Source organism: Sus scrofa, chromosome 7 (assembly GCF_054392235.1).
Source record: "Sus scrofa isolate SSC_HxYL_T2T_F1_AM1 chromosome 7, Sscrofa_HxYL_maternal_Yorkshire_Landrace_v2.0, whole genome shotgun sequence".
Taxonomy (NCBI): domain Eukaryota; kingdom Metazoa; phylum Chordata; class Mammalia; order Artiodactyla; family Suidae; genus Sus; species Sus scrofa.
In genome coordinates, this window is record NC_139389.1 from 8769095 (window position 1) to 8790822 (window position 21728).

Genomic DNA, 21728 nt, shown 5'->3' on the forward strand with positions numbered 1-21728 from the left:
CAGTCCACGCTAAGAAATGTCGGAACCATGTGAACTTAGGAAGGGGTTCTTCATGGTTCCCATGGCCTTTCTTTTCTGTGTCCCATGGACCCCTTTGGACTTCACAGCCTGAGGGCCATAGACGTCGTAAACCATACTGGCACATTACAGTGACATGAGAAATATTAGCCACATATGTCACCTACACAATCTTTCATCATCATCGGCCACCCCGTCCCAGTGAAACTGTAAATCCAATAACCAAACCGTCTTGCCTCAATTTCCCTTCCTAGCCATTTGCTGTCCTTTGCCACAGCTCCTAAACCCGCTCTGCTCTGAAGCTCTTTCCTACTATGCTTTAAAACCTTCCTTTAGCATCTTTCAGTCCGTGACCTGTTCTTGAATCACTTATACCTGGTAGCATCATTTCTCTTGCCTTCGAGCAGGAATCTCAGCTTTCCCAACCTCCATGATTGTCCTCTTTGCACCCCCACCTTGGTTTTGCTTTTCTCCTGATGGCTTTTATTTTTTTAAATTTTATTTATTTTATTTATTTATTTTGTCTTTTTGCTATTTCTTGGGCTGCTCCCACGGCATATGGAGGTCCCCAGGCTGGGGGTCTAATCGGAGCTGTAGCCACTGGCCTACACCACAGCCACAGCAACACCAGATCTGAGCCGCGTCTGCAACCTACACTGCAGCTCATGGCAACACCGGATCGTTAACCGACCGAGCAAGGGCAGGGACCAAACCCGCACCCTCATGGTTCCTAGTCGGATTCGTTAACCACTGCGCCACGACGGGAACTCCGTGATGGCTTTTATTAATTCTATGTCAATCTATTGACTCTTGAATGTGAAGATATCTCACTTTACACTGGAACACACCAAGTACCTAGAATTACTTTCAGCCGTCAACGGGTGCTCAGTAAACATATATGTGCATGGAATTGAATATGAGAGGATTTCTGACTTCAGATTTTTAATATGAAAGTGAATTTCAAATGAATCATTGTCTTGCTTCCTCCCTAGGGTAGCTTTATCAATTTCAGCGGGATATCAAAGGACTCTTGCTATCTGAAAATTGAGAGAAAGCGAAGACCTCTGGCGTACTTGTTGCCATTATACATGAGATGCAAAAAAACCTCTTTTTCCACTTTATAGAAATGTAGTTGACATATAAGCTTGTATTCATTTGATACACCTGTATGTTGCAAATAATTACCATGGTGGTGTGAGCTAACACCTTCATTCTATCACATAATTACCATTCTTTTTTTTTTTTTGAGATGAGAGCATTTAAAATCCACTCTCTTAGCAACTTTCAAGCATAAAATACAGTATTGTTAACTATATTCAAAATACGGTGTTATTAACTATATTCAAAATACAGAATTAACTATATTCACCATGCTGTACATTAGATTTCTAGAACTTACTCATCTTCGAAGTTTGTATCCTTTCACCAACATCATCTTGGTTCCCTCATTCACCCCACCCCCATTCCCTGACAACTCCCGGCCCACCATTCTACAAGACACTTTAAACCCCCCCCAAATAAATGCCTAATTCGAAATGACACGGCGTCACGCAAAGGGTTCTGACAGAGATGGGCTTCATCAGAGTCACGTTTCTGAATGTCACACACATAACCATTTGCTTAAGGAGACATCATATGGGTCCATGGCACCTGCCCTCCAGAATGAATCCCTTTCAAGCCAGTGGAAGAAAAGTTTGTCTGGAGTGACTACGTAAATTAGATTTAATGAAGTGACCTGACTTTATTCCACTTACTGTCAAGTGGTCTTATGTTTGAACCCCTGCAGCAGAATCTCCGACATGCCATGAATGACACAGAATTAAAATCAAAGAAAAAAAAAAGATGAGGCGGCAGCAACTGGCTGTCTCATTTTTCTGGTCTCCCTGATGTATGAAATACTACAGTTACTACCCCATTCCAGTGTGTGTGTGTGTGTGTGTGTGTGTGTGTGTGTGTGTGTGTGTAAACACTCAGAGAGGATGTTTAAATTAGGGATAGATGGTCAAAATAAAAGACAACTGCCAAAACAGTGACGAAATAAACCGTGGGGAAGTATGAACTAGGAATTTTTGGGATGTGAATTACCTGTTTTTCAAAATTCTAGATGCCGGAATGTCTGTATCTTTGAAATGCATCAATATGAGAGTTTCGTTGGGGAATATTTGGAGATTATCTTGAAGGTAGAGGTCAGAGAGTAGAATTAAACCAGGACTTAATTCTTTTTTTGTTTTTTTGAAGGACCACACCCTCGGCATATGGAAGTTCCCAGGCAAGAGGTCGAATTGGAGCCGCAGGTGCCAGCCTTCACCACAGCCACAGCAACTCAGGATCGGAGTTGCATCTGTGACCTACATCACCGCTCTCGGCAACGCCAGATCCTTAACCCACTGAGTGAGGTCTGAACCCACATCCTCCTAGATACTAGTCTGGTTGTTTTCGCTGAGCCACAGTGGGAATCCCATGATTTGATATTTTCGTACATGACAAAATGATCACCACGATACGTCTAGTTATCATCTGTCACTATACAAAGCTCTCATCAAAGTTACTCTCGTCTGTATTCTCTATGCTGTACACCACATCTCCGAGACATTTCTTTTGTAACTGGAAGTGGAAGTGTGTACCTGTTTCATTCAGCATCCTCTCCACTTCCTCCTGGCAACCACCAGTTTGTTCTCTGTATTTATGAGTCTCTTTTTGTTTCGTTATTTTTGTTGCTGTTGTTGTTGTTGTTGTTTAATTCCGCGTGTGAGACCAGATGGGTATTTTCTTTGTTCAAATTGTTTCACTTAGCATGATACCCTCTCGGTCCATCTATGTTGTCATGCCATTGATGGCTGACTAATGCGCCTTTCTTTATCACATCTTCTTTATCCTTTCTGGAGATGGGCTCTATGTTTTTCCATGCAAAGGATGCATCTCTCTTGAGCATCATCTCATTTCCTGTGCTAAATACCTCTACACTGTGGACACAGAGAGAGGCTGTGTTTGTTCATGACTCCTCGAGGTGTGTAATATGTCATGGGGTAATGTCTGAAGCGCACAAATCTTTCACAACAGTCTTATGCAAAGTAGGAACATAAACCAGTCAACAATGTATGACTGAGCCAGGCCTAGAGCTTCACCGTGCCCACACTAAGCTGGCCCTCTGTTCTTCCTGCTCTCTCATCCAGCAACCTCATGGCTGTTCTTTCTGCTGAGCTCAATGCCACATCTCAGCCCAGGTTTATTGGCTTGGCAAAGTTGCAAACAGTCTTACGCAAAATTGAGAAAGGAGCAAAGCTGAGGACCGCTAAAAACAGTACACTTTGCTACTGTGTAGTATCTGGGATTTGGGGCCCAGGGTATTTTATTTATAGATATCTATTAATACATAGCAAGAGATACAGAAAGAAACACATAAGAAACAGCTTTATCAAATAGTTTCCAGTGTCCAAGTGTAACAGCAAGAACAGCAACAGAAAACTGTTCCACTGGGGAAAAAAAGCCATCTTCTTTAAGTCTTCTGGCCTCCGCTTCCCCTTCCGCTCTGGGGAGGACTCTGGCTGCAAAAAGCCTTTCCCCTGTGAGGTCCTGGAGGGCTGGGCTGGGGGCTGTGGATAGAGGTGGGCTCTCTCCTTTATTTCTGGGTCCAGCTCCTTTAACCCCCCTCCCCCTCCCTCCCTAGCAATGCTTCCAGTGGAAGAGCAGTGGGAGCCTCTAGCTTGTAAAACTGGTTTGTTAGGGCTCTTCCTCCCTCCCGATGGTGCATCTTGGCAACATATTTTGCTGGGCAGCTGCCTGGCAGGGCCATAGCTGCTTTCTCTGCACTTGAAAGGGGCTCCCCCCACTTTGTCCCCCAGGCAGAAAAGAGCCTACGGCAAGAGCAGGAGCTGGAGCCATGGACAGGGAGGCAGATGCCACCATGGCCCCAAGACACACCAGCATGCATAGGCACGCCCATGTGCGTGTGCATCTTGGAAACCCAAGACTCCAAGGGATGGGGCAAATGGTCCGTAGAATCTCGGGAGCCTCCAGGTCTGAAACCTGTGCATGGACTTGAACAGAAGGCCTAGGCTGGAGGGGGGGGGGTGAGTCTCTGCTGCCCACTCTTTGTATTTTAATTCAAACAATTCACAGGGTGACACAGGAGGGAGGGCTGTGGGAAGCTGTGTGGGCAGTTTCATGGCTCTTCCCTTCTCCACTGGACGGTGGGGCACTGCTGGCACCTGCAGCCTCACCACGGTGGGGTGGCAGTGAGAGATGGGCTTTCCTGCGGGAAGGTAGCCCAGGCTGGATCTGGAGGGACTGGAAGGGGCTGGGTGGTGGTTTCCTGGAAGGAGCTTAGGGCAGGCTGGTCCTGACCATGGCCAGGGCTTTGTTAAAATTTCCAGGAGGCTAAGAAAAAAAAAAAAAAAGTTGGTGGGAGATCTCTGCCAAGACACATTTCCCAGGTCATTCTCTCCCTTCCTGGTGGTGGTGGGGGAGCTTGGACCCTGTGAATGTGATATCAAGTCTCCTCTCCTGGGTTCTGTGGGGAGGTGGGGGCATACTGGCCAGATGAGGCTGGCAGAGCTGTCTCCCTGCTGGGTGCAGCCCAGTCCAAGGGGGCGCTGTGCCCTTCTTGGCCCCCAGGGCTGGGCTGAGGTGAGCTCAGGGAGGAGGAGGAGGCAGAGGGCCCAGGCAGAGACCCCCGGGGGGTACTGGGTGGAGGCCTCTTTGGTGTGTATGTGGGAGGGTCCCTGGACCACCTCATCTCCAGCTTTAGCTGCAGTGGCTGATTTAGGGGACACATCTCATTGATCCGCCACTGCTACTCTTACTGTCTCTCCCACTGTGACTTCCAGAAGGCCCAGGGGTGACCAAGCTTGTGCCCAGGCCCACAGCTTAGGTGTTGGGATAAAATCTGTCCTTTTGCTTCCAGAGGTGAAGAGTAAGCAGAGAGAAGGAGGAGGAAACGGGTTCCTCCTGAGGATTCCTCCTGAAATGAGTCCACATTTGAATCCCTGCTGCGGGAGGGGGTGGAGGGAGTGGGGCTAGAATAAAACACTAAGAGGAAATGGAAGAAGCATCCTTTTAGCCAGCTCCCTGGGAGCCCCGAGCAGACACATCTTTTTCTTGTGCAGCGCAGATGCTCTAAATTTTTCCCAAGGACCTTAACTCAGCCACACTGAGGACTTGGATGGACCATGGAAATTCCGGGTGCCTCAGTTTCCCCACTTGCAAAATGAGGCTAATTGAAAAAGCCACGGGTCTTATATTCACGGTTTGCATTATACATGACAGCATGTTGTCTCCTGCAAGGTAACTGCCCTGGGGGGAACCTCAGGTTATTTCATGGTTACACAGACAGGAAACTGCTATTGAAAAAGTAAACACATTATTAAATGTGAGGTATGATCTGATCCCTCATTCAGTGCGGGCATTTCTCTCTTCCCAACATCACCCGAATCGCCTATTCACCCAACACCCCTTTGACTTAAAGGCCAAAGGAAAACACCCAAGACCCAGAAAAGATGTCCCGCGTAGGAAGTAAATGGAATATTCTGAGGGGCATCCCGCGGTCTGTGCCAGGCGCCAGCCCTTCCCTTCCAAAGCTCCCACCTCAGGTGCCTGTTTCCTTCTGTTATTTGGAAGCTCAGGCTGTTATTTTTGGCCAAAACATCAGCTCCCCCCGCGCCCCCCCATAGCTCTTCGTCGCCCCCTGGCGTTCCTTTCACGCTATTTCTTAAGATTGGTGACCCTGGAAGTGGGGCGATGGGCAAAGCCAAGGAGAGTGGGCACGCATTACAAAAACGTTTATGGGGGCTCCTAATCAGCAATATCGAAAGGATTGGGTATGTGCCTTAAAGGATTTTTTTAAAAAAAACTTCCTTTCCTTGCCAATCCCTCTCCGATCTTTCTCACTGTGGACGCAAAGAACTTGAGCAAAACAGACTGGGCGGGGGAGGGGGGTGCTTAGAAGTCAGAAAAGCGCGTGGATCTGCCAAAATCATTTGACCCCGAGTCGGGAGGGGGGCGCGAGGAGGGGGAGCGTTCCCTTGTCTGATCAGCACTGAGGAATCGGAGCGACATAAAAGGCAAATGAAGCGAACAACAATTCAAAAAAAAAAAAAAAAATTCCCCGCACACAACAATACAATCTATTTAAACTGTAGCTCATACTTTTCATACCAATGGTATGACTTTTCTGGAGTCCCTCTGCTGATTCTTGAACTCCGGGGCTGGCAGCTTGCAAAGGGGAAGCAGGCTGCAGCGCTGCACCGGCAGGTTTACCAAAGGTCTCTAATGGGTATTTTCTTTTTCTTAGCCCTGCCCCTGAATTGTCAGACGGCGGGCGTCTGCCTCTGAAGTTAGCAGTGATTTCCTTTAGAGCCCGGCCTTATCTCCGGCTGCACGTTGCCTGGTGGTGACTAATGACACAATAACATTGTCTGGGGCTGGAATAAAATTGGAGCTGTTTACCCCCACTCTATAGGGGTTGAATATAAAAAGCCGGCCGAGAGAGCTGTCCAGGTCAGACGCGCTTCTGCCTCTGCGCTGAGACCAGCGCCGCCGGGTCCCCGGTCTCCACTGCGGTCCCCGCGTGCCACCACCGCCGCCGCGTGCGTCCTCGGACCGCTCCCACTGCCTTCTCTCCCGGCAGAAACTTCTTTCTCCCGATTAAAGAGCACTCAGGCTGAAGGATCATTTTGAGATCTGAATAACCCGAAGCGCTTGGAAGGAACCGAAGCCATTTTTCTGCCTTTTTCCCCCCGCTTTCGGGTTTAGTTCGCAGGGGGAGGATTTTGATCCTTTTTTTTTTCAGAATGGATTATTTCCCCATGATTATCGCTCTGCTGTTTGTGGCTTTCCAAGGAGCTCCAGAAACAGGTAGGCACTTTGCCTTGTAAATCCTTGAACACTGACGTTTTTTCTCCACTTTAATGCTTTTCTTGCTTCTGTTCCAACCCCCACTTCTTTTTATGGCTGCTGCTCAGATATCAGGTGTAGGAGAATGAATGCTCAAAGCTTGCTTAAGTTTTCTAGTGGAAGAAAAAAAAAAAAATCCTCTGAAGACAATTGCTCCCGTAGCATTAAAATCACACTGTTATCATTGCCTAGTGTATTTCCTTGGCTTTAAAAAATGTAACTCAATTGAAGATAAGATATATAACTTAGCCAAATGGATTTGCAGTGTATGTGGTCATACAGGTACTAAGAAGTATAGGGATTTATATCTTCTTCAAATACTCTTTTAATAGTGTGTTAATGCGTAAAATATTTAAACATTTCAGCTTGAAGCCAAGGAATTTTATTTGAGTCATTCAAGCAATATATGAGTAGGAAAATCATGCGCAGAACAGTCTAATGAACCGCCCCCCCCAGGCAGTTTCGGGTGAAGCAGATGTTTTCTTTAAACTTTGTCATTATTGACTTTAGGTTTCTTTTTGGCAGGTTTTTGGCACTCAAAACAGTGTGGGCTCTATTTCCAGTCGTATTCACCTGTCCTGGGAGAGGGAGCTAGGATAAATCTTGGCTGCTTAAGGATTTAGATAGTATGTATGCATCTGCCTGGTCCCTTCTTTTAGGGTCAAGACACTTTTTTTGTCTTTTGGTGACCCCGACTAAAGAGAAAAGACGTAAGGGATGAAAATCCTGGAATGTGTCTGATCATTTGAAATGTACAAAATCAGGCTGATAAGCTGCAGGGCTAACTCGTCAGTAAGAGGAGGCAGTGGGGACGGGGAGGCAGCAGGTCCCACGTATCCCAAACCGCTCCTCGAATTCCAAAGCCTGCAGAACCTTGACTGGGTCCCCCGAGCTGCTGCTGAACTTCCCCTTAGGTTAGTGGTTTCTCTGGCACTTACTGCCTGAAATCAATATTTTAGAGTGGATTTTTCTTCCCTCTCTCCTTTCACCTCCCCAAAGCTCAGGACCACCTCCTCATTTCAACAAGTGTGTACCACCTGGGCTCCTCCCTGCCTCATACCAGGTGTGAGGTGGCGGCTTCTCCCCTAAACCGAAGCTCAGCTCTCATTTCTGATTTAGGAAAAGACAGTCTGATTTATTTAGTTTTAGGTTCTTGGTCATCAGCCAGTTTCAAGACACTGGAGGTTGTACTGTTACTAAGGTCTATGCTGAAGCCAATTCACATTTCTAATAGGCAGTATTTCCAAGCATTTCCTGGGCTGGTAAGCCCCTGTATTTGCGTCATCTCTCTGAAGGTGGCGAAGCCCGTGGTGATAAAAATGAAGTCACGTTAAGGAGGGCACGTTATGTTTCTTGCTGAAGGTCGGCTGTGTGCTTCCTCTGCTTTTATCTGCTCGGCTAGATCTGGCGTGGAGACTGGGACCGGTGTGCCTCCGGGCCTCTGAGGGGACACCTCGCATTGACCTGCTCTTTCTCTCCCCAGCGGTCCTGGGCGCCGAGCTCAGCCCGGGAGCCGAGAGCCAAGGGGAGACGCCCTCTCCCCATGCATCCTGGAGGCCCCGTCGGTCCAAGCGCTGCTCCTGCTCTTCCCTGATGGATAAAGAGTGTGTCTACTTCTGCCACCTGGACATCATCTGGGTCAACACTCCAGAGTGAGTCCCTAGAGGGCACCGTTACTCTAGTCTTCCCTGCCCTGGCTTCACGGGCGCCTGGAGCCCACTTACGCTCCTTCCTTTTTGGTTTGGACCCTGCTGGCCATGCCAAAGGGCCTCCATGGGGAAAGTGCCCCTTAGGGGCCTGCTGGACATCTCTGGGGCTTTGGGGTGGGGGTGGGGGGGGTGGGGGGCTCTTTTCTCCTTGGGATCTGCCTGGCTCAGGGAATACACTGCTGAGGTCCTAGGTGGCTTAGTCCAACCTGTGCTTCCCAAGGGAGGGTGGAGCCTGAAGAGGCAGAAGGGATTATAGGAAGTTAGAGTCCCATCTTCTCCTTGTACCTGCAGAAAAACTAAGACCCACAATGTTCAAGTCACTTGTGATAAATTCCTATATGGCAGACGGAGACCTAGGACGTGGGTGTCCTGGCTCCTCTGGGCTTGTCCTTTGGAAAAGCCTATTTCAAGACAGCCACAGAAACACTCTCCTTAGCTTTCCAGTTCCCCACCCTGACCCCCCTGAAAGCTAGTCCATCATCAGAAGAGTCACAAATAAAAACACACGGATTGTGCCTGTGGTGCCCCATTATGGCAAGAGATGACCAATAGCCAAAGGAAATCAAATCAAACCAAACAAAAACCAAGCCTAACAGTAAGGTGATACTTTCAAGGGGATCCCTTTACTCCTTGGTAAAGGACCCATTGGAAATTACTGGAGAGCTTTCTGGGAAGAGCCCATCTCTAGTCATGTGCTATCAACAGATCCCAGGAGGTGTGCAGACCTGGGCATGAACCATGCCCCCAGTGCCCTGTCTCCTCCTGCCTCCTCGGGGGGGGTCCCTTTAGCTTTACCGTATATGATTTGAGTTAGAAATCTGTTTTCAAAATCTTGTGAGTCATAGTTTTGCATGAAAGTCCCCCCTCCCAAGAGCTGCTAACTGAATACAAAGTTAGAAAAGGAAGAGACTATGAAATAATGACCAAAGCAGAGCTGTCATAACTTTGGACCCCAAACAAGGTTGCTCTGGTCGAGGAGAAATTGAACTTGGGTGAGAGTTAACATGGAATTTCATTGACTTAGAAAACCTGATTTTGTCTTGATTGGGTCTACCCACTTAGGGCCATAGATGGGCAACGTGACTTTGATAGTTCTTATACTCATTCTCCTTAGGCTCCCTACCAAATGCTGTGGGGTGAGCTCCCGCTGTCTTCATGGAATGGGCTCGCCCCAGAGGATGCAGCCTTTGGAGGTGATTAATTATGCTAATATCTTTTGTTCTTCTCTTTCCATAACAGACACATTGTCCCATACGGACTTGGAAGCCCTTCTAGGTCCAGGCGATCCTTAAAGGATTTGTTTCCTGCAAAGGCAGCAGACCGCAGGGATAGATGCCAGTGTGCCAGCCAAAAAGACAAGAAGTGCTGGAGTTTCTGCCAAGCAGGAAAAGAAATCGGGTGAGTAGAAACACCTTTGTTTTCGATCAGTTCTGCAAACCTCCTGGCCGGCTTCCTCTTATGATGCTGCCTGCTTGTTGGAAGGAGATGAACAGAGCTCTTAAGGACCACTGGAGGTTCTATGGCTGAACTGTTTTCCCTGTGTGTATTTTAGCAGGGACCAAGACACAATGGAGAAACGCTGGGATAACCAAAAGAAAGGAACAGACTGTTCCAAGCTTGGAGAGAAGTGTATTCATCGGCAGCTGGTGATGGGAAGAAAAATAAGAAGGTAAGGGGCTCACGAGAACGTCGGGGGTGGGTGGGTGGGGGGGGCATCAGCCATCAATGCTCTCCTTTCCCTGTCAGTCTTTCCTTGGTGAGAGAAAGGCTCAAAAGACAGAAACAGAGGAAAGAGGAATCCCTGTATCCTCCAGATTGAAACGAGCAGAGGAACCTTCCCCAGTGTTTTCTCGACAGCCCTGAATGCAGACTGCTGTCTGCCGTACACCAGGGTACATCCTAAAGAGAGCATCTCCAAACAAAACGTATCCAGAGACACCTTTGCCATCTGGTCACCTCCAGTTCGGGTTTTTTGTTGTTCAATCAAAGTGTCAGGTGTCATCAAAGTCTTCAAAACATAGCGGTTCTTCCCATGCCCGAAGGGACGATCAGCTCCTTAGGTAGCACTGGTGAGAGTTAGAATGTGCCAGTTTGGGGGTTATTTATTTATTTAATAGGGAAATGCGTTTGGTGGTGAGCCAATGTCGTTCCCGAGATTGTCATTCTCATTTCTTAGTCTGTCGTGAGCTGAGGCGGAGGAGGGATCGGGTTAGGGATTCCACGGGGTGACCTTGAGCAGCTTTCTGGTGGCAACCGTCCCAAGTCCTCAACAGCTGGGACGTCACAAGCTGGAGGGAGCGGCCCTGCTTCCAGATCTGTCCCCTCGCCTGCCCTTCCCCTTCAGGTTCAATGGCACCCTGGTGGCCGGACGTCCCAGGGTCCAAGCGTTCCCAACACAGGCCAGACCATCATGAACTAACTCTGAGTTATTCATTCCTGCGGTGTGAATATTCTCAGCTGCCTGTGACATCCCACGTGCTGTTGAGGCTTCCGTATTTATAAACTCAGGCCACTACTGCTCCCCCAGATGGCGAGATTACCTAAAGCATTGTTTCTGAACTGACTGGGAAATTATTCTTATTTTTTTCTATTCGTTTCCATTTTACCAACTATTAAATCAATGCTACAGTTCTTTTTTCTTTCTCCTGCAAAAGAAAACATTAAACCTGCAAAACCCAAATTTTTCGAGTGGCCATAGAACATTGCTTGGGGCCTACCTATAGGCCTCTTCTTTTAAAAGTTCTTTCCCACAAAACCCCCTATAATTCCTTACGTGATTAAGAAAACTCCTCGGACTATTTGAAACCAACTAAGAGAGTTAATCTCTCTACATAATCCCTCCCGGGTTGGGTTGGGGGTTGGGATAGGGCTAAAGAAGAGAAGAGAAGAGTATATTTCTAGTTTACCTGAAAATTGTATTTTTAAAATTGTATTCAATACCCAATTCCCTTCAGACGTGACCTATGACCCTCCATCTCCACGATCCCCTCCCCCCGCCTTCTAAGCATCAGAAGTAGTTTATTTTCACTTGAGTTTGGCAAAGTAGTAGGCGATTGTGGTTGGGGGTGAAAGTTCAGGGTCGGGATTTAGATTTGTTTGGGCCAGATTCTAATTTTAGATGTTTCTTTTTGCCCAGGAATGATTTTTGTTAAAAAAAAAAAAAAATGTGTTTTCTCCTGTCTTGTTTAAATAGGTTGGAGGCCATCAGCAACAGCATCAAAACATCTTTTCACATCGCCAAGCTGAAAGCCGAGCTCTACAGAGATAAGAAAGTGACCCATAACCGAACACACTGATGACAGGTTGGCCGAGCCTGTCTGAAGCCATCTCGTCCCCAGGGAGCCCCGGGCCCGACTCTGCGCTCGCTTGGCAGGGGCTGAGATCAGAGCAGAAGCCTCCTCTGTTCAGACCGTTCCTTACTGCAGACTGGCACAGGACCAGCACCCTCGCCTGAACATTCCAGAAAAGGCTTAAGGAGTCCCCCCAGCCGGTCTTCATTGGCCTCCATCAGTGCTAAGCGCGGCCGTCTGTCTCTCCTCCTTTGCGGTGATGATGGGCCACTCGAAGAAAGCAGAGAGAGACACGGATGCCACCTGCAAACCAGGGTGGCCTCCTCCAGCCCAGAGGGAGGTGACGAGCTTCCACGTGCGGGCGGAGACCTCCAAGAGCGTCCGGAGGGCGTGTTTTGTTGTCCCACGCAGGCGCCTGGCGCATTTCAGGGAGAAACACCCAAGTCCACACCAAGAGCTTTCCAAGGAAGGCGCAGACTGAAAAAACCCTCGAGGCACAAGCCCTCGAGTTAAAAATGAACAAGACTTTGCTTTCTTCCGTCTCGAGATGCAAAACCGAGAGAAACTGTTACTACTGGAAAATCAGGATGAGTTTCATGAATATGAGTCTACCTCACCTCTGCTGCACTCCGCCTAAAGTATTTCCTCACCTTTAATTATTTGCCTCCCCAAACTCCCCCCCCACCCCTCCCCCCAAGCCCCCACACTAAAATCCTAGCCTCGTGGAAATCTGTCTTACGTGTCAAGAGTAGATATAACACTTTCACGGTAATCTACTAGCTCTATTCCATAAGAAAAAAAATATCACTGAACCAGGAGATTCCCATGTCTTGATTTTTAGAAACACAAGGGTATACGGTTGTTGATGAGAGCTATTGAAGGGAAAACATTGGTTATGCTTTAAAGCAGTAAAATTATTTTCCTTTATGTAACTGGCAAGTGGAAGAGGTTGGATTAAATTTGGATGTACTTATTTTTTTACAGATATTTATATTCAAACAATTTATTCCTTATATTTACCATGTGAAATATATGTCTGGGCAGGCCATATTGGTCTATGTATTTTTTTAAAAAATGTATTTCTGAATGAAATTGAGAAAATGCTTCGTTTTGCCTATCAAGGTAATGACTTTAGAAAATAAATATTTTTTTTCCCCTACTGTACTGCCTTGGAATCATTTCTGACCTTCCTGACAAGCGAGCCAAAGTGGTGAGAATGAAAAAGGGAAAAGGTGGTTTCTCGGAAAGGTGACAATGAGAAGGGAAACAGTCTCGGCTAATGCACGCAAGACTGCGATGTAGATTTTAAAAGTTGCCCTTAGATTGCATTAAGCTAAAACCAAAACAAAAACCCAGCTTTCACACCTCTGTCTTTCCTCCCCAAGGGCTGCCTTCTGCTTCCCCTTCACCTGGAAACTCTCCGGGGACTGTATCCATTAGCTTAGCTTTGGCTGTTAGACAGGATCCCAGGGTTTAAGCTGATGGCGTGGTGAGAGGTCCTTTCTCCATAGGAATAAACTGAAGGAAGTGCTGGCAAGGCCACCTTCCCAAAGGTACCTAATCACACACAGTCCTGCACCAGAGCTGCTTGGAGAAAATGGCCTGCGCAGAGCAAGTAAGGGCTCCCAGTGGCTTTTTATTTGCTCAGATTAAGACGTTTGTTTATTGAGGAACACGAAGTACCTTTTTGCTCTTTCGCGGCAGCCAGGGGCTGGACGCGTGCCCATGGAGGCAGAGATGCCAGATGCTGGTTCTGGACCTCCTGCATCTCAGCGCCTCTCCCCTCCCCACTTTGCCTTGGCTGACCTGCCGACCCACTGGGGAGGAGAGCCTTGCAAACAGTTGTTACCACCAAAAGCCCGCAAGAGCTGGATCAGCTTTTGAGAATCTTACCGCCTTTTCCCTAATAGCGTCTGAAAGAATGTCTGGCATGCCATCAATAGCAGCTCACAGGGATCCCTCTTGTCCCAACAGTGACACCTCTGAAAGATGTTAAATAACCACCTTGAGGTTAATTAGGCAGAGTTTCTGTCTTTCCTGCCACTGTTTCTCTTCTTTCATTTTTTGTTTTTTGTTTTTTTTTTGTTTTGTTTTGTTTTTTGTTTTGAAGAGACAGTCCAGTGTCTTTGGGGAATTGCATATGAAATTCACTTTCAGAGTTCTCTTTGTGGCTCAGTGGTTAACGAACCTGACTAGGATCCATGAGGATGCCGGTTCAATCCCTGGCCCCGATCAGTGGGTTAAGGATCCGGCGTTGCCGTGAGCTGTGGTGTAGGTCGCAGTTGCGGCTCAGATCCTGCGTGGCTGTGGCTGTGACTGTGGCCGGCAGCTGTAGTTCAGATTCGACCCCTAGCCTGGGATCCTCCATATGCTCTGGGTGAGGCCCTAAAAAGCAAGACAAAACAAAAACAAAACAAAACAAAACAATCCACCCCAAACCCTCACTTTCCCTAGCAAACTGTCTCTTGGTGTGTGGTTTCCCCAGGGGATTGTGAGGTTTCCCCTGTTGACGAGGGACTTGGCCTGAACTTAACCACCGTTTAATCTTGAGCAACCCTTCCACCCCTGCCATCATGAATTTCCATGAAGAAGGGGAGGAATTTCTCTAGGGCTCCAAGAGGGAGCCTGAGATGGGAGGAAGACGTGGAGGTACCAGGAAAGAAGGAAGAGGTGAGTTTGGAGGACACGGAGCTAATACATTGAAGACAGAGTTGGCGAGGGAAGAAGCCACTGAGCAGAAGTAAAACTCGGAAAGCAATGCTGATAAGATTGGCTTTTTCTTTGTTTCCTTTGAAAAATGTTTTGATTATTCAGACTTCTAAACGCTCTTCCCCTGTGCTTCCTGCCTCAGTACCCAGCAAGAAGAGTAAAACGCCTGAAGCAGCTCCCGCAGAGCATGAGGGACAGTCGTAAAATAAGTTGGAAAGTTCACAGGAAATAAATATTTTGGAAATATGTAGAGGAAAGATTGACTACTACTCAAGGACCGTGGCAGCTTGAGGGGTGACCCGATCGCGTTGTCAGTCACACTTCCTGCTGCTTTTCCAGGAAAAGCACGGTTTCTGGAAGCCCAATTAATGACAGATTTCTCACTGGACACTAACAGCCAGGCAGAGCTTTGCTCTCCAGGCTGCAAGGACCACAGTGTCTTTGGTGAAGGGAGAGGGTATTTCATTTCTTCTCCAGGGATTGGCTTCTTTTATGATGGAAACCATTGCCTTTATTTTATTATTATTATTATTATTTGTCTTTTTGCCTTTTCCAGGGCCACTCCCTCGATATATGGAGGTTCCCAGGCTAGGGGTCGAATTGGAGCTGTAGATGCTGGCCTACACCAGAGCCACAGCAATGTGGGATGCGAGCCTCATCTGCAACCTACACCCAGGAACCGAACCCGCAACCTCATGATTCCTAGTCGGCTTCGATAACCACTGCGCCATGACGGGAACTCCGGAAACCATTGCCTTTAATCCTGCTGTGCTTCCCTGATGTACTCAGAGTTAATGTTAAGTAATGAAGTAGAATTCTCACAACTCCAGGAGTTCCCGTCAAGGCTTAGCAGTTAATGAATCTGACCAGCATCCATGAGGACGTAGGTTCAATCCCTGGCCTTGCTCAGTGGGTTGAGGATCCAGCATTGCCGTGAGCTCTGGTCATAGACTCGGCACATATCCTGCATGGCTGTGCCTGTGGCATAGGCCAGCAGCTACAGCTCCAATTGGACCCCTAGGCTGGGAACCTCCATATGCTGTGGGTGTGGCCCTAAAAAGCAAAAAAAAAAGAATTCTCACAACTCCGGATATCACACTAAGCTGAAGCTCCCCAAGGAAAGGATTGCTCTTTTCAGGTGAAAAAGCCAAGGCCCAGAGAGGAAATTGACCTACCTAAGGTCACACAGCAAGCTGTAGCATCTCTGAAGCCTGAGCCCTTGAGCATGGCTGTTTCACTCAGAGGCATCTGGAGGTCAGTGGAGACAGAGGCCCAAGCAAACCCTACTAGAAGGTTCTAGATAGTAAAGCAAAATTACTCCTCACAAAAGCTTTGCCTTCCAGCCTCACAGGTGAAGGTTGCCAGATCCATCCTTTTTATTACTCTCGAGGGAACATCAGTGTGCCCCGAGCCTGGTCTCAAACATTTTGATTGTGCCATATTTGTCCACTACATCATTTTCATGGTGCCCATGCGCAGGCGGCAGGAAAATGACTCTAATCCACAAAGCCTACCTCCGTCTCTAGTGCCACGCAGTGCCTCGCTGACAGCTACTGGAAATAGATCAAGTGGATGGGAGAAGTCGCAGAGATGGATGTGACGGCAGAGGGGTGTAGCATTTCCTCAGACCCGGAGCCATAGCCAGAGAAAGACCTGGGGCTGGTGCCTTTGGAAAATGAAAAGAGAAGGGCCTCAGGTTTGAGGGTCACGGGTGATGGAAGTGCTGTGTCCCAGGCATGACAGCTACGTGTTCCGAGAGGCAGCACATGGGGAAGCAGATTGGCTGGTTCAGAGTTTTCTGTGTTTCTGCGTCTTATTTTTCTCCTTCATATTCTGAGTCATTCCAGGCCTTCACCCTAAACTGCCATGGAAGTATCTAGGTTTGAAATTAGTGATAACCGGAATTCCTGTCGTGGCTCAGCAGAAATGAATCTGACTAGCATCCACGAAGACACAGGTTTGATCCCTGGCCTTGCTCAGCGGGCTAAGGATCTGGTGTTGCCATGAGCTGTGTTGTAGATCGAAGATGTGGCTTGGATCTGGTGTGTCTGTGGCTGTGGCGGTGGTGTAGGCCAGCACCTACAGCTCTGATATGCTGCAGATGTAGCCCTAAAAAGACAAAGAAAGAAAGAAGGAAGGAAGGAAGAAAGAAAAGAAAGAAAGAAAGAAAGAAAGAAAGAAAGAAAGAAAGAAAGAAAGAAAGAAAGAAAGAAAAGAAAGAAAGAAAAGAAAGGAAGAAAGGAAGAAAGAAAGGAAGGATGGAAGGAAGGAAGGAGGAAAGAAAGAAAGAAGGAAGAACAATAACCATCGCTGGCATGGAACGGCCACTGGCCAACTGGAGCAGATCGGGACAGAGCCATGGGATAGTTCTGCAGCCTTTCTGGTGGCCCCTGGAGAGGCCTGGTGTGAAACCTCCAGGCGCTGGCTTGTAGGGAGGTCCAGCAGTCTGGGGAAGGCCTGGGCAGCCAGGGTGGAGTTTCCAGAGTTTGTGCTGCTATGGCTATTTGCTAAACCATCATGAAATATTCCAGATTTTATTTCATATTTTAACAAGGAATAGAGTCTCATTAGCATATGACACTGTGCTGGTCACACTTGGAAGTGTCACAATTCATGGTAAATGATCTTCTTGACGGCTTCACTGAGGGGGACCCCATTGTCTCCACGCCTGTTAAAGTTTAGTCCCACGTGTTTCTGTCCAGGGGCCTCTGCTTCCTGCTGCATTGTCATCCCTGCGTGTCATCCTGTCACTCTCCACGCCACCCCCCTCACTTCTCCTTTGGTCGAAGTGGAAATATTTTAAGGTATTCTTTGCCTCCGTGGAGGTTTTCAACAGGACGATTTTATGGTTGCCCAAACTGAGGTTTGCCTCAGACCAGAATTTGCAAGGGTCTTGGATCTGCTCTAGGATTGTGATGAAAGAGCTGCTTGTAAGGTTGGGTCTTGGCCTCTTAGACTAACTTTGGACCCCAAGGGGGTGGCCAGATAACTTCTAGGACACATTGGATAGAACATGGTGATGCTCTTAGCAATGACCACAGCCTGTCATGGGCCACGTGGGACATATGGTCACCCTAGAACAGGAGAAGCCTTGAGGGAGGTCAGAATTTCAGAACCGCCTTGATCTCTTAGAGATGACCTGGACCTTGGCCTTGATGAGGCAGACACCGTTGTCTCTATCTCTTTATCTGCAGACAAGGTGAAGGCAGAAAACGTTCACCTTTTCTAGAGCCTCCAGCCTTGAGCATGGAGTTTCATGAAGTATCAATGAATCAATAAATGTACAGGTGGATGACAGGGTTCAGGAAGAGAGATGTAAAGAGGATAATGAGATGATTCAAAGACCCACGTATAGCCATCTCTTTGGAGAATTTGCACAGCTAAACTACTCCTTCATTCAGGCTCCACTTTCACGGTAATTGTCCCACTTGAGTGAGTCTTTCTATTTCGTTGTTTTCCAGCTCATCTCGCATGTCATCATCATCATTATAATCTTCCCCCAAATGCTTCAATCATAATATCCATGAATGCAGAGCTGGAAGGAACTTAAAAATAATTTACGTTATATCCCCATCTCAAAAAACTCTCCCTTTGCCATTCTCTGCTTACGGAAAAAAAAAAAAAAAATTTGATCTAGTGTGATGATGAGCAAAGGGAAGGACCAGGCTGAGAAGAAAGGTTAGAAAGTGGTCTTATAATTTCTGAGTTTTAATTTTTTTATGATGGATATCTTCTCCAGTATTTGAGACCATAGTATAATAAACCGAATCTACCCATTATACAGTTTTTTTTTTTTTTTTTTTGGTCCTTTTGGGGCTGCACTTGCAGCATATGGAGGTTCCCAGGCTAGGGGCTGAATCGGAGCTGTAACCACTGGCCCACACCACAGCCACAGCAACTCAGGATCCAAGCCATGTCTGTAACCTACACCACAGCTGATGGCAATGCTGGATCCTTAACCCATTGCGTGAGGCCAGGGATGGAACCTGTGTCCTCATGGATGCTAGTTGGGTTCTTAATCCATTGAGCCATGACGGGAACTCCTGTGCAGTTTTTTTTTTTTTTTGTCTTGTTGTTGTTGTTGCTATTTCTTGGGCCGCTCCCGCAGCATATGGAGGTTCCCAGGCTAGGGGTCAAATCGGAGCTGTAGCCACCGGCCTACGCCAGAGCCACAGCAACTCGGGATCCGAGCCGAGTCTGCAACCTACACCACAGCTCATGGCAACACCAGATCGTTAACCCACTGAGCAAGGGCAGGGACCGAACCCGCAACCTCATGGTTCCTAGTCGGATTCGTTAACCACTGCGCCACGACGGGAACTCCTGTGCAGTTTTGACAATTGTCAGGACATGATGGATATTGTCTCACCTCTCGCGAGACTCTGCCCCCGCTTCCTGGATTACTGTGAAGTGACCCCTGGTATCGTTGTCATCTCCTCTGTCAATATTTCAAGATGGACATGACGAATTTGATATGCTTCATTCAACCAAGTAAAATGTGAAATAGTCAGTTGGATGTGTCGGTCTGGGGGTTAGAGGGAAGGGACAATACGTGTTCCCACACCTCATGGGGCCCATCATAGCAAAGGAGACAGACATGTGTAATGGCTAACATTTATGCAGTGCCTACTGTATGCCAGATACTCTGTTGAGAGATTTGCACGCATCAACTCATTTCCTCCCTATCATCGCCCCGTGAGGTCGGTACTTTCATTTGCCCTATTTTATAGATGAGGAACCTCAGGGAGAGATAAATCAGTAACTTGTCCAAGGTCAGGCAGTTAATTAAGAGGCAGAGCCTGGTACGATCCAGATAAACTAGCTCATTGTGCTTTGGGACTAAGAAGACTACAGTGATGAAGGCTACACTAGGGATGAATAAGTCCCGTGATGGTGTAAAAGTGACAGGGCTCCATTTCTGCCTGGGGGTGAAGACAGGAAGTGTGATGGTTTCAGGGGAGATCTCTCGGGAGGAGATGGAGGAATGGGCCTGGAGCCCCTAGGTAAGCAAGGTGACACTCAAAAGCATGGAAGTCTCAATAAAATGCTTCATCTACAGAGGACTTGAAAAGAAGAACAGTTCTTACGACTGATCCACAGGAAAGGTAAGCAGGTATCTATCTCATCAAAAAGGTGGTTTATCCCACTAAAATTCAGAAAAGATAATTAATTCAATGATACTGAAAATCATGGAGCATCATGACCACAATACAGAGAATAAGCATTTCATTTTCCTAAGTGGTATTGATTTTTCTGCTAAATATCCTGCTAAAATTACCTACTCCAGAAAGGGTAGGTAATTTAATGATACTGAAAATCTTTAAAGCAACATACCAGCCAATGGAACTGAAATCTCTCATTTTCGCAGGCATCAACTGGATTGAAATTTGGGGACATGCCTTAAAAAAAAAAAACAGTTTGAACAAATTTCAACTAAATTTAGAAAATTTGGAAGTTTCCCTCATGGTTCAGTGGAAATGAATCTGACTAGGATCCATGAGGACACAGGTTCAATTACTGGCCTCACACAATGGGTAAAAGATCCGGCATTGCTGTGGCTGTGGTGTACGGCAGAGGCTACGGCTCTGATTAAACCCCTAGCCCTAAAAAGACAAAAAAAAAAAAAAAAAAGAAAAAAAGAAAATTTAACTAGGTCTGGATCTAATAAGAATGAATGATTCCACTAGAAGTTGCTGTACTTAACCAAATATAGAATTTATTTTATAGTTCAAGTGCTCTGCCAGTCTCCTACTGTTTGCCACATGGTCACAAGTGTCTTTTCACCATATTGAAAATCCCCACTTGATACACGGGTAGGGATTGTCAATCCCCTGTCAACTTAAAAGGCTTCTTCTTCAGGCTTGAAGAATTTGCTAAGATGCCATTACACCACCTTGCTACGGACATTGCTCCCTGGTTTGTGCTCCATCCCATAACCTGGGTCACTTTCCTCTGATCAACAGCCATAGCTGGTGCCCCTCAGTTTGCTGAAAGACAAGATGCCCAGGGCAATTAAGGAGATAATTCTCTTCAGGCTACTACAATAAAGACAATGCTAATTGACTTGCAAGAAAAAGAAAGGGGCTTGGGATTTTATAGATGGGTACTGAAACTGATTTTTCAGACTTGGGGAGCAAGTCAATTAACTATCCACCAGACAAGATAGAATTTGCATATGCCTTGTCACCCACAATTTAAAAAGAGATCCAGGAGTTCCCGTTGTGACTCAGCGGTTAATGAATTTGACTAGCATTCATGAGGACATGGGTTTGATCCCCGGCCTTGCTCAGTGGGTTGAGGATCCACTGTGGCTGTGAGCTGTGGTGTAGGTTGCAGACACAACTTGCATCCTGTGTTGCTGTGGCTGCAGTGTAGGCTGGCAGATACAGCTCCAATTCAACTGCTAGTCTGGGAACTTCTACATGCCGTGGGTGCTGCACTAAAAAAGCAAAAGAAAAAGCAAAAAAAGAAAGAGAGAAATCCAACGTAGTTCAAAGACAATGAACAGGGCTGGAATCTGATAATCTGGAAGGTTGTGCTATATGACAGTTTTCACTGAAACATAAAATTTTTCTCTATAGTCACCACACTTTAGATGAGAGATAATCTCAAAGAAAGATTACTCTTGATGGCAAAATCAGACAAGTCTCATTAAATTTGGCATAGTCATGTAGAAAGGTATGGCAAGAGTGGCGATTTTTCATATAAGCCATTTTAAGTCTACTTTCTGGAATGTCTAAGAATTTCACACTGGACTTTGATAAAAGTCTTTTGTAACTAGGGAATTAAGCCAAGAACGTGCTACTAGATTTTACCTGGAAGAGCTAAGACTTTGAGCAAATTCTTCTCTTTTTGAAGTTTCTCCAAATATCCAGAGATTCCTGGGCTTTCCTACTCACCTGTGAGGCTGGGAATCAGTAAACCAGGTATCAGACCTATTTGCCCACAAGGCCTTGTGAGCACTGGCTTCATAAAACCAGCCTTAATTCTTTAAAGGTGTGTGGTCATATCTGATTGAGTGAGCATCCTTCTCAAATATGACACTCCAGACAAGGCCTGGGTTGTATACTTCATGATTTAGATTATGACATGGTAACAAGAAGGAGAGATT

General features: G+C 46.8%; 1 protein-coding gene and 1 long non-coding RNA gene across 2 annotated transcripts in view; both read left to right on the forward strand.

Annotated features, from left to right (window-relative positions):
* LOC146401174 (uncharacterized) overlaps nt 1-21728 on the forward strand; it is a 1049691-nt gene that overhangs the window by 950877 nt on the left and 77086 nt on the right. The window lies entirely within an intron of this gene.
* On the forward strand, nt 6732-13066 carry EDN1 (endothelin 1). Its single transcript, NM_213882.1, is given in 5 exon segments — nt 6732-6870; nt 8393-8561; nt 9858-10016; nt 10171-10287; nt 11812-13066. Coding segments are annotated over 5 exon segments (612 nt in total). The 5' UTR covers nt 6732-6806; the 3' UTR covers nt 11915-13066.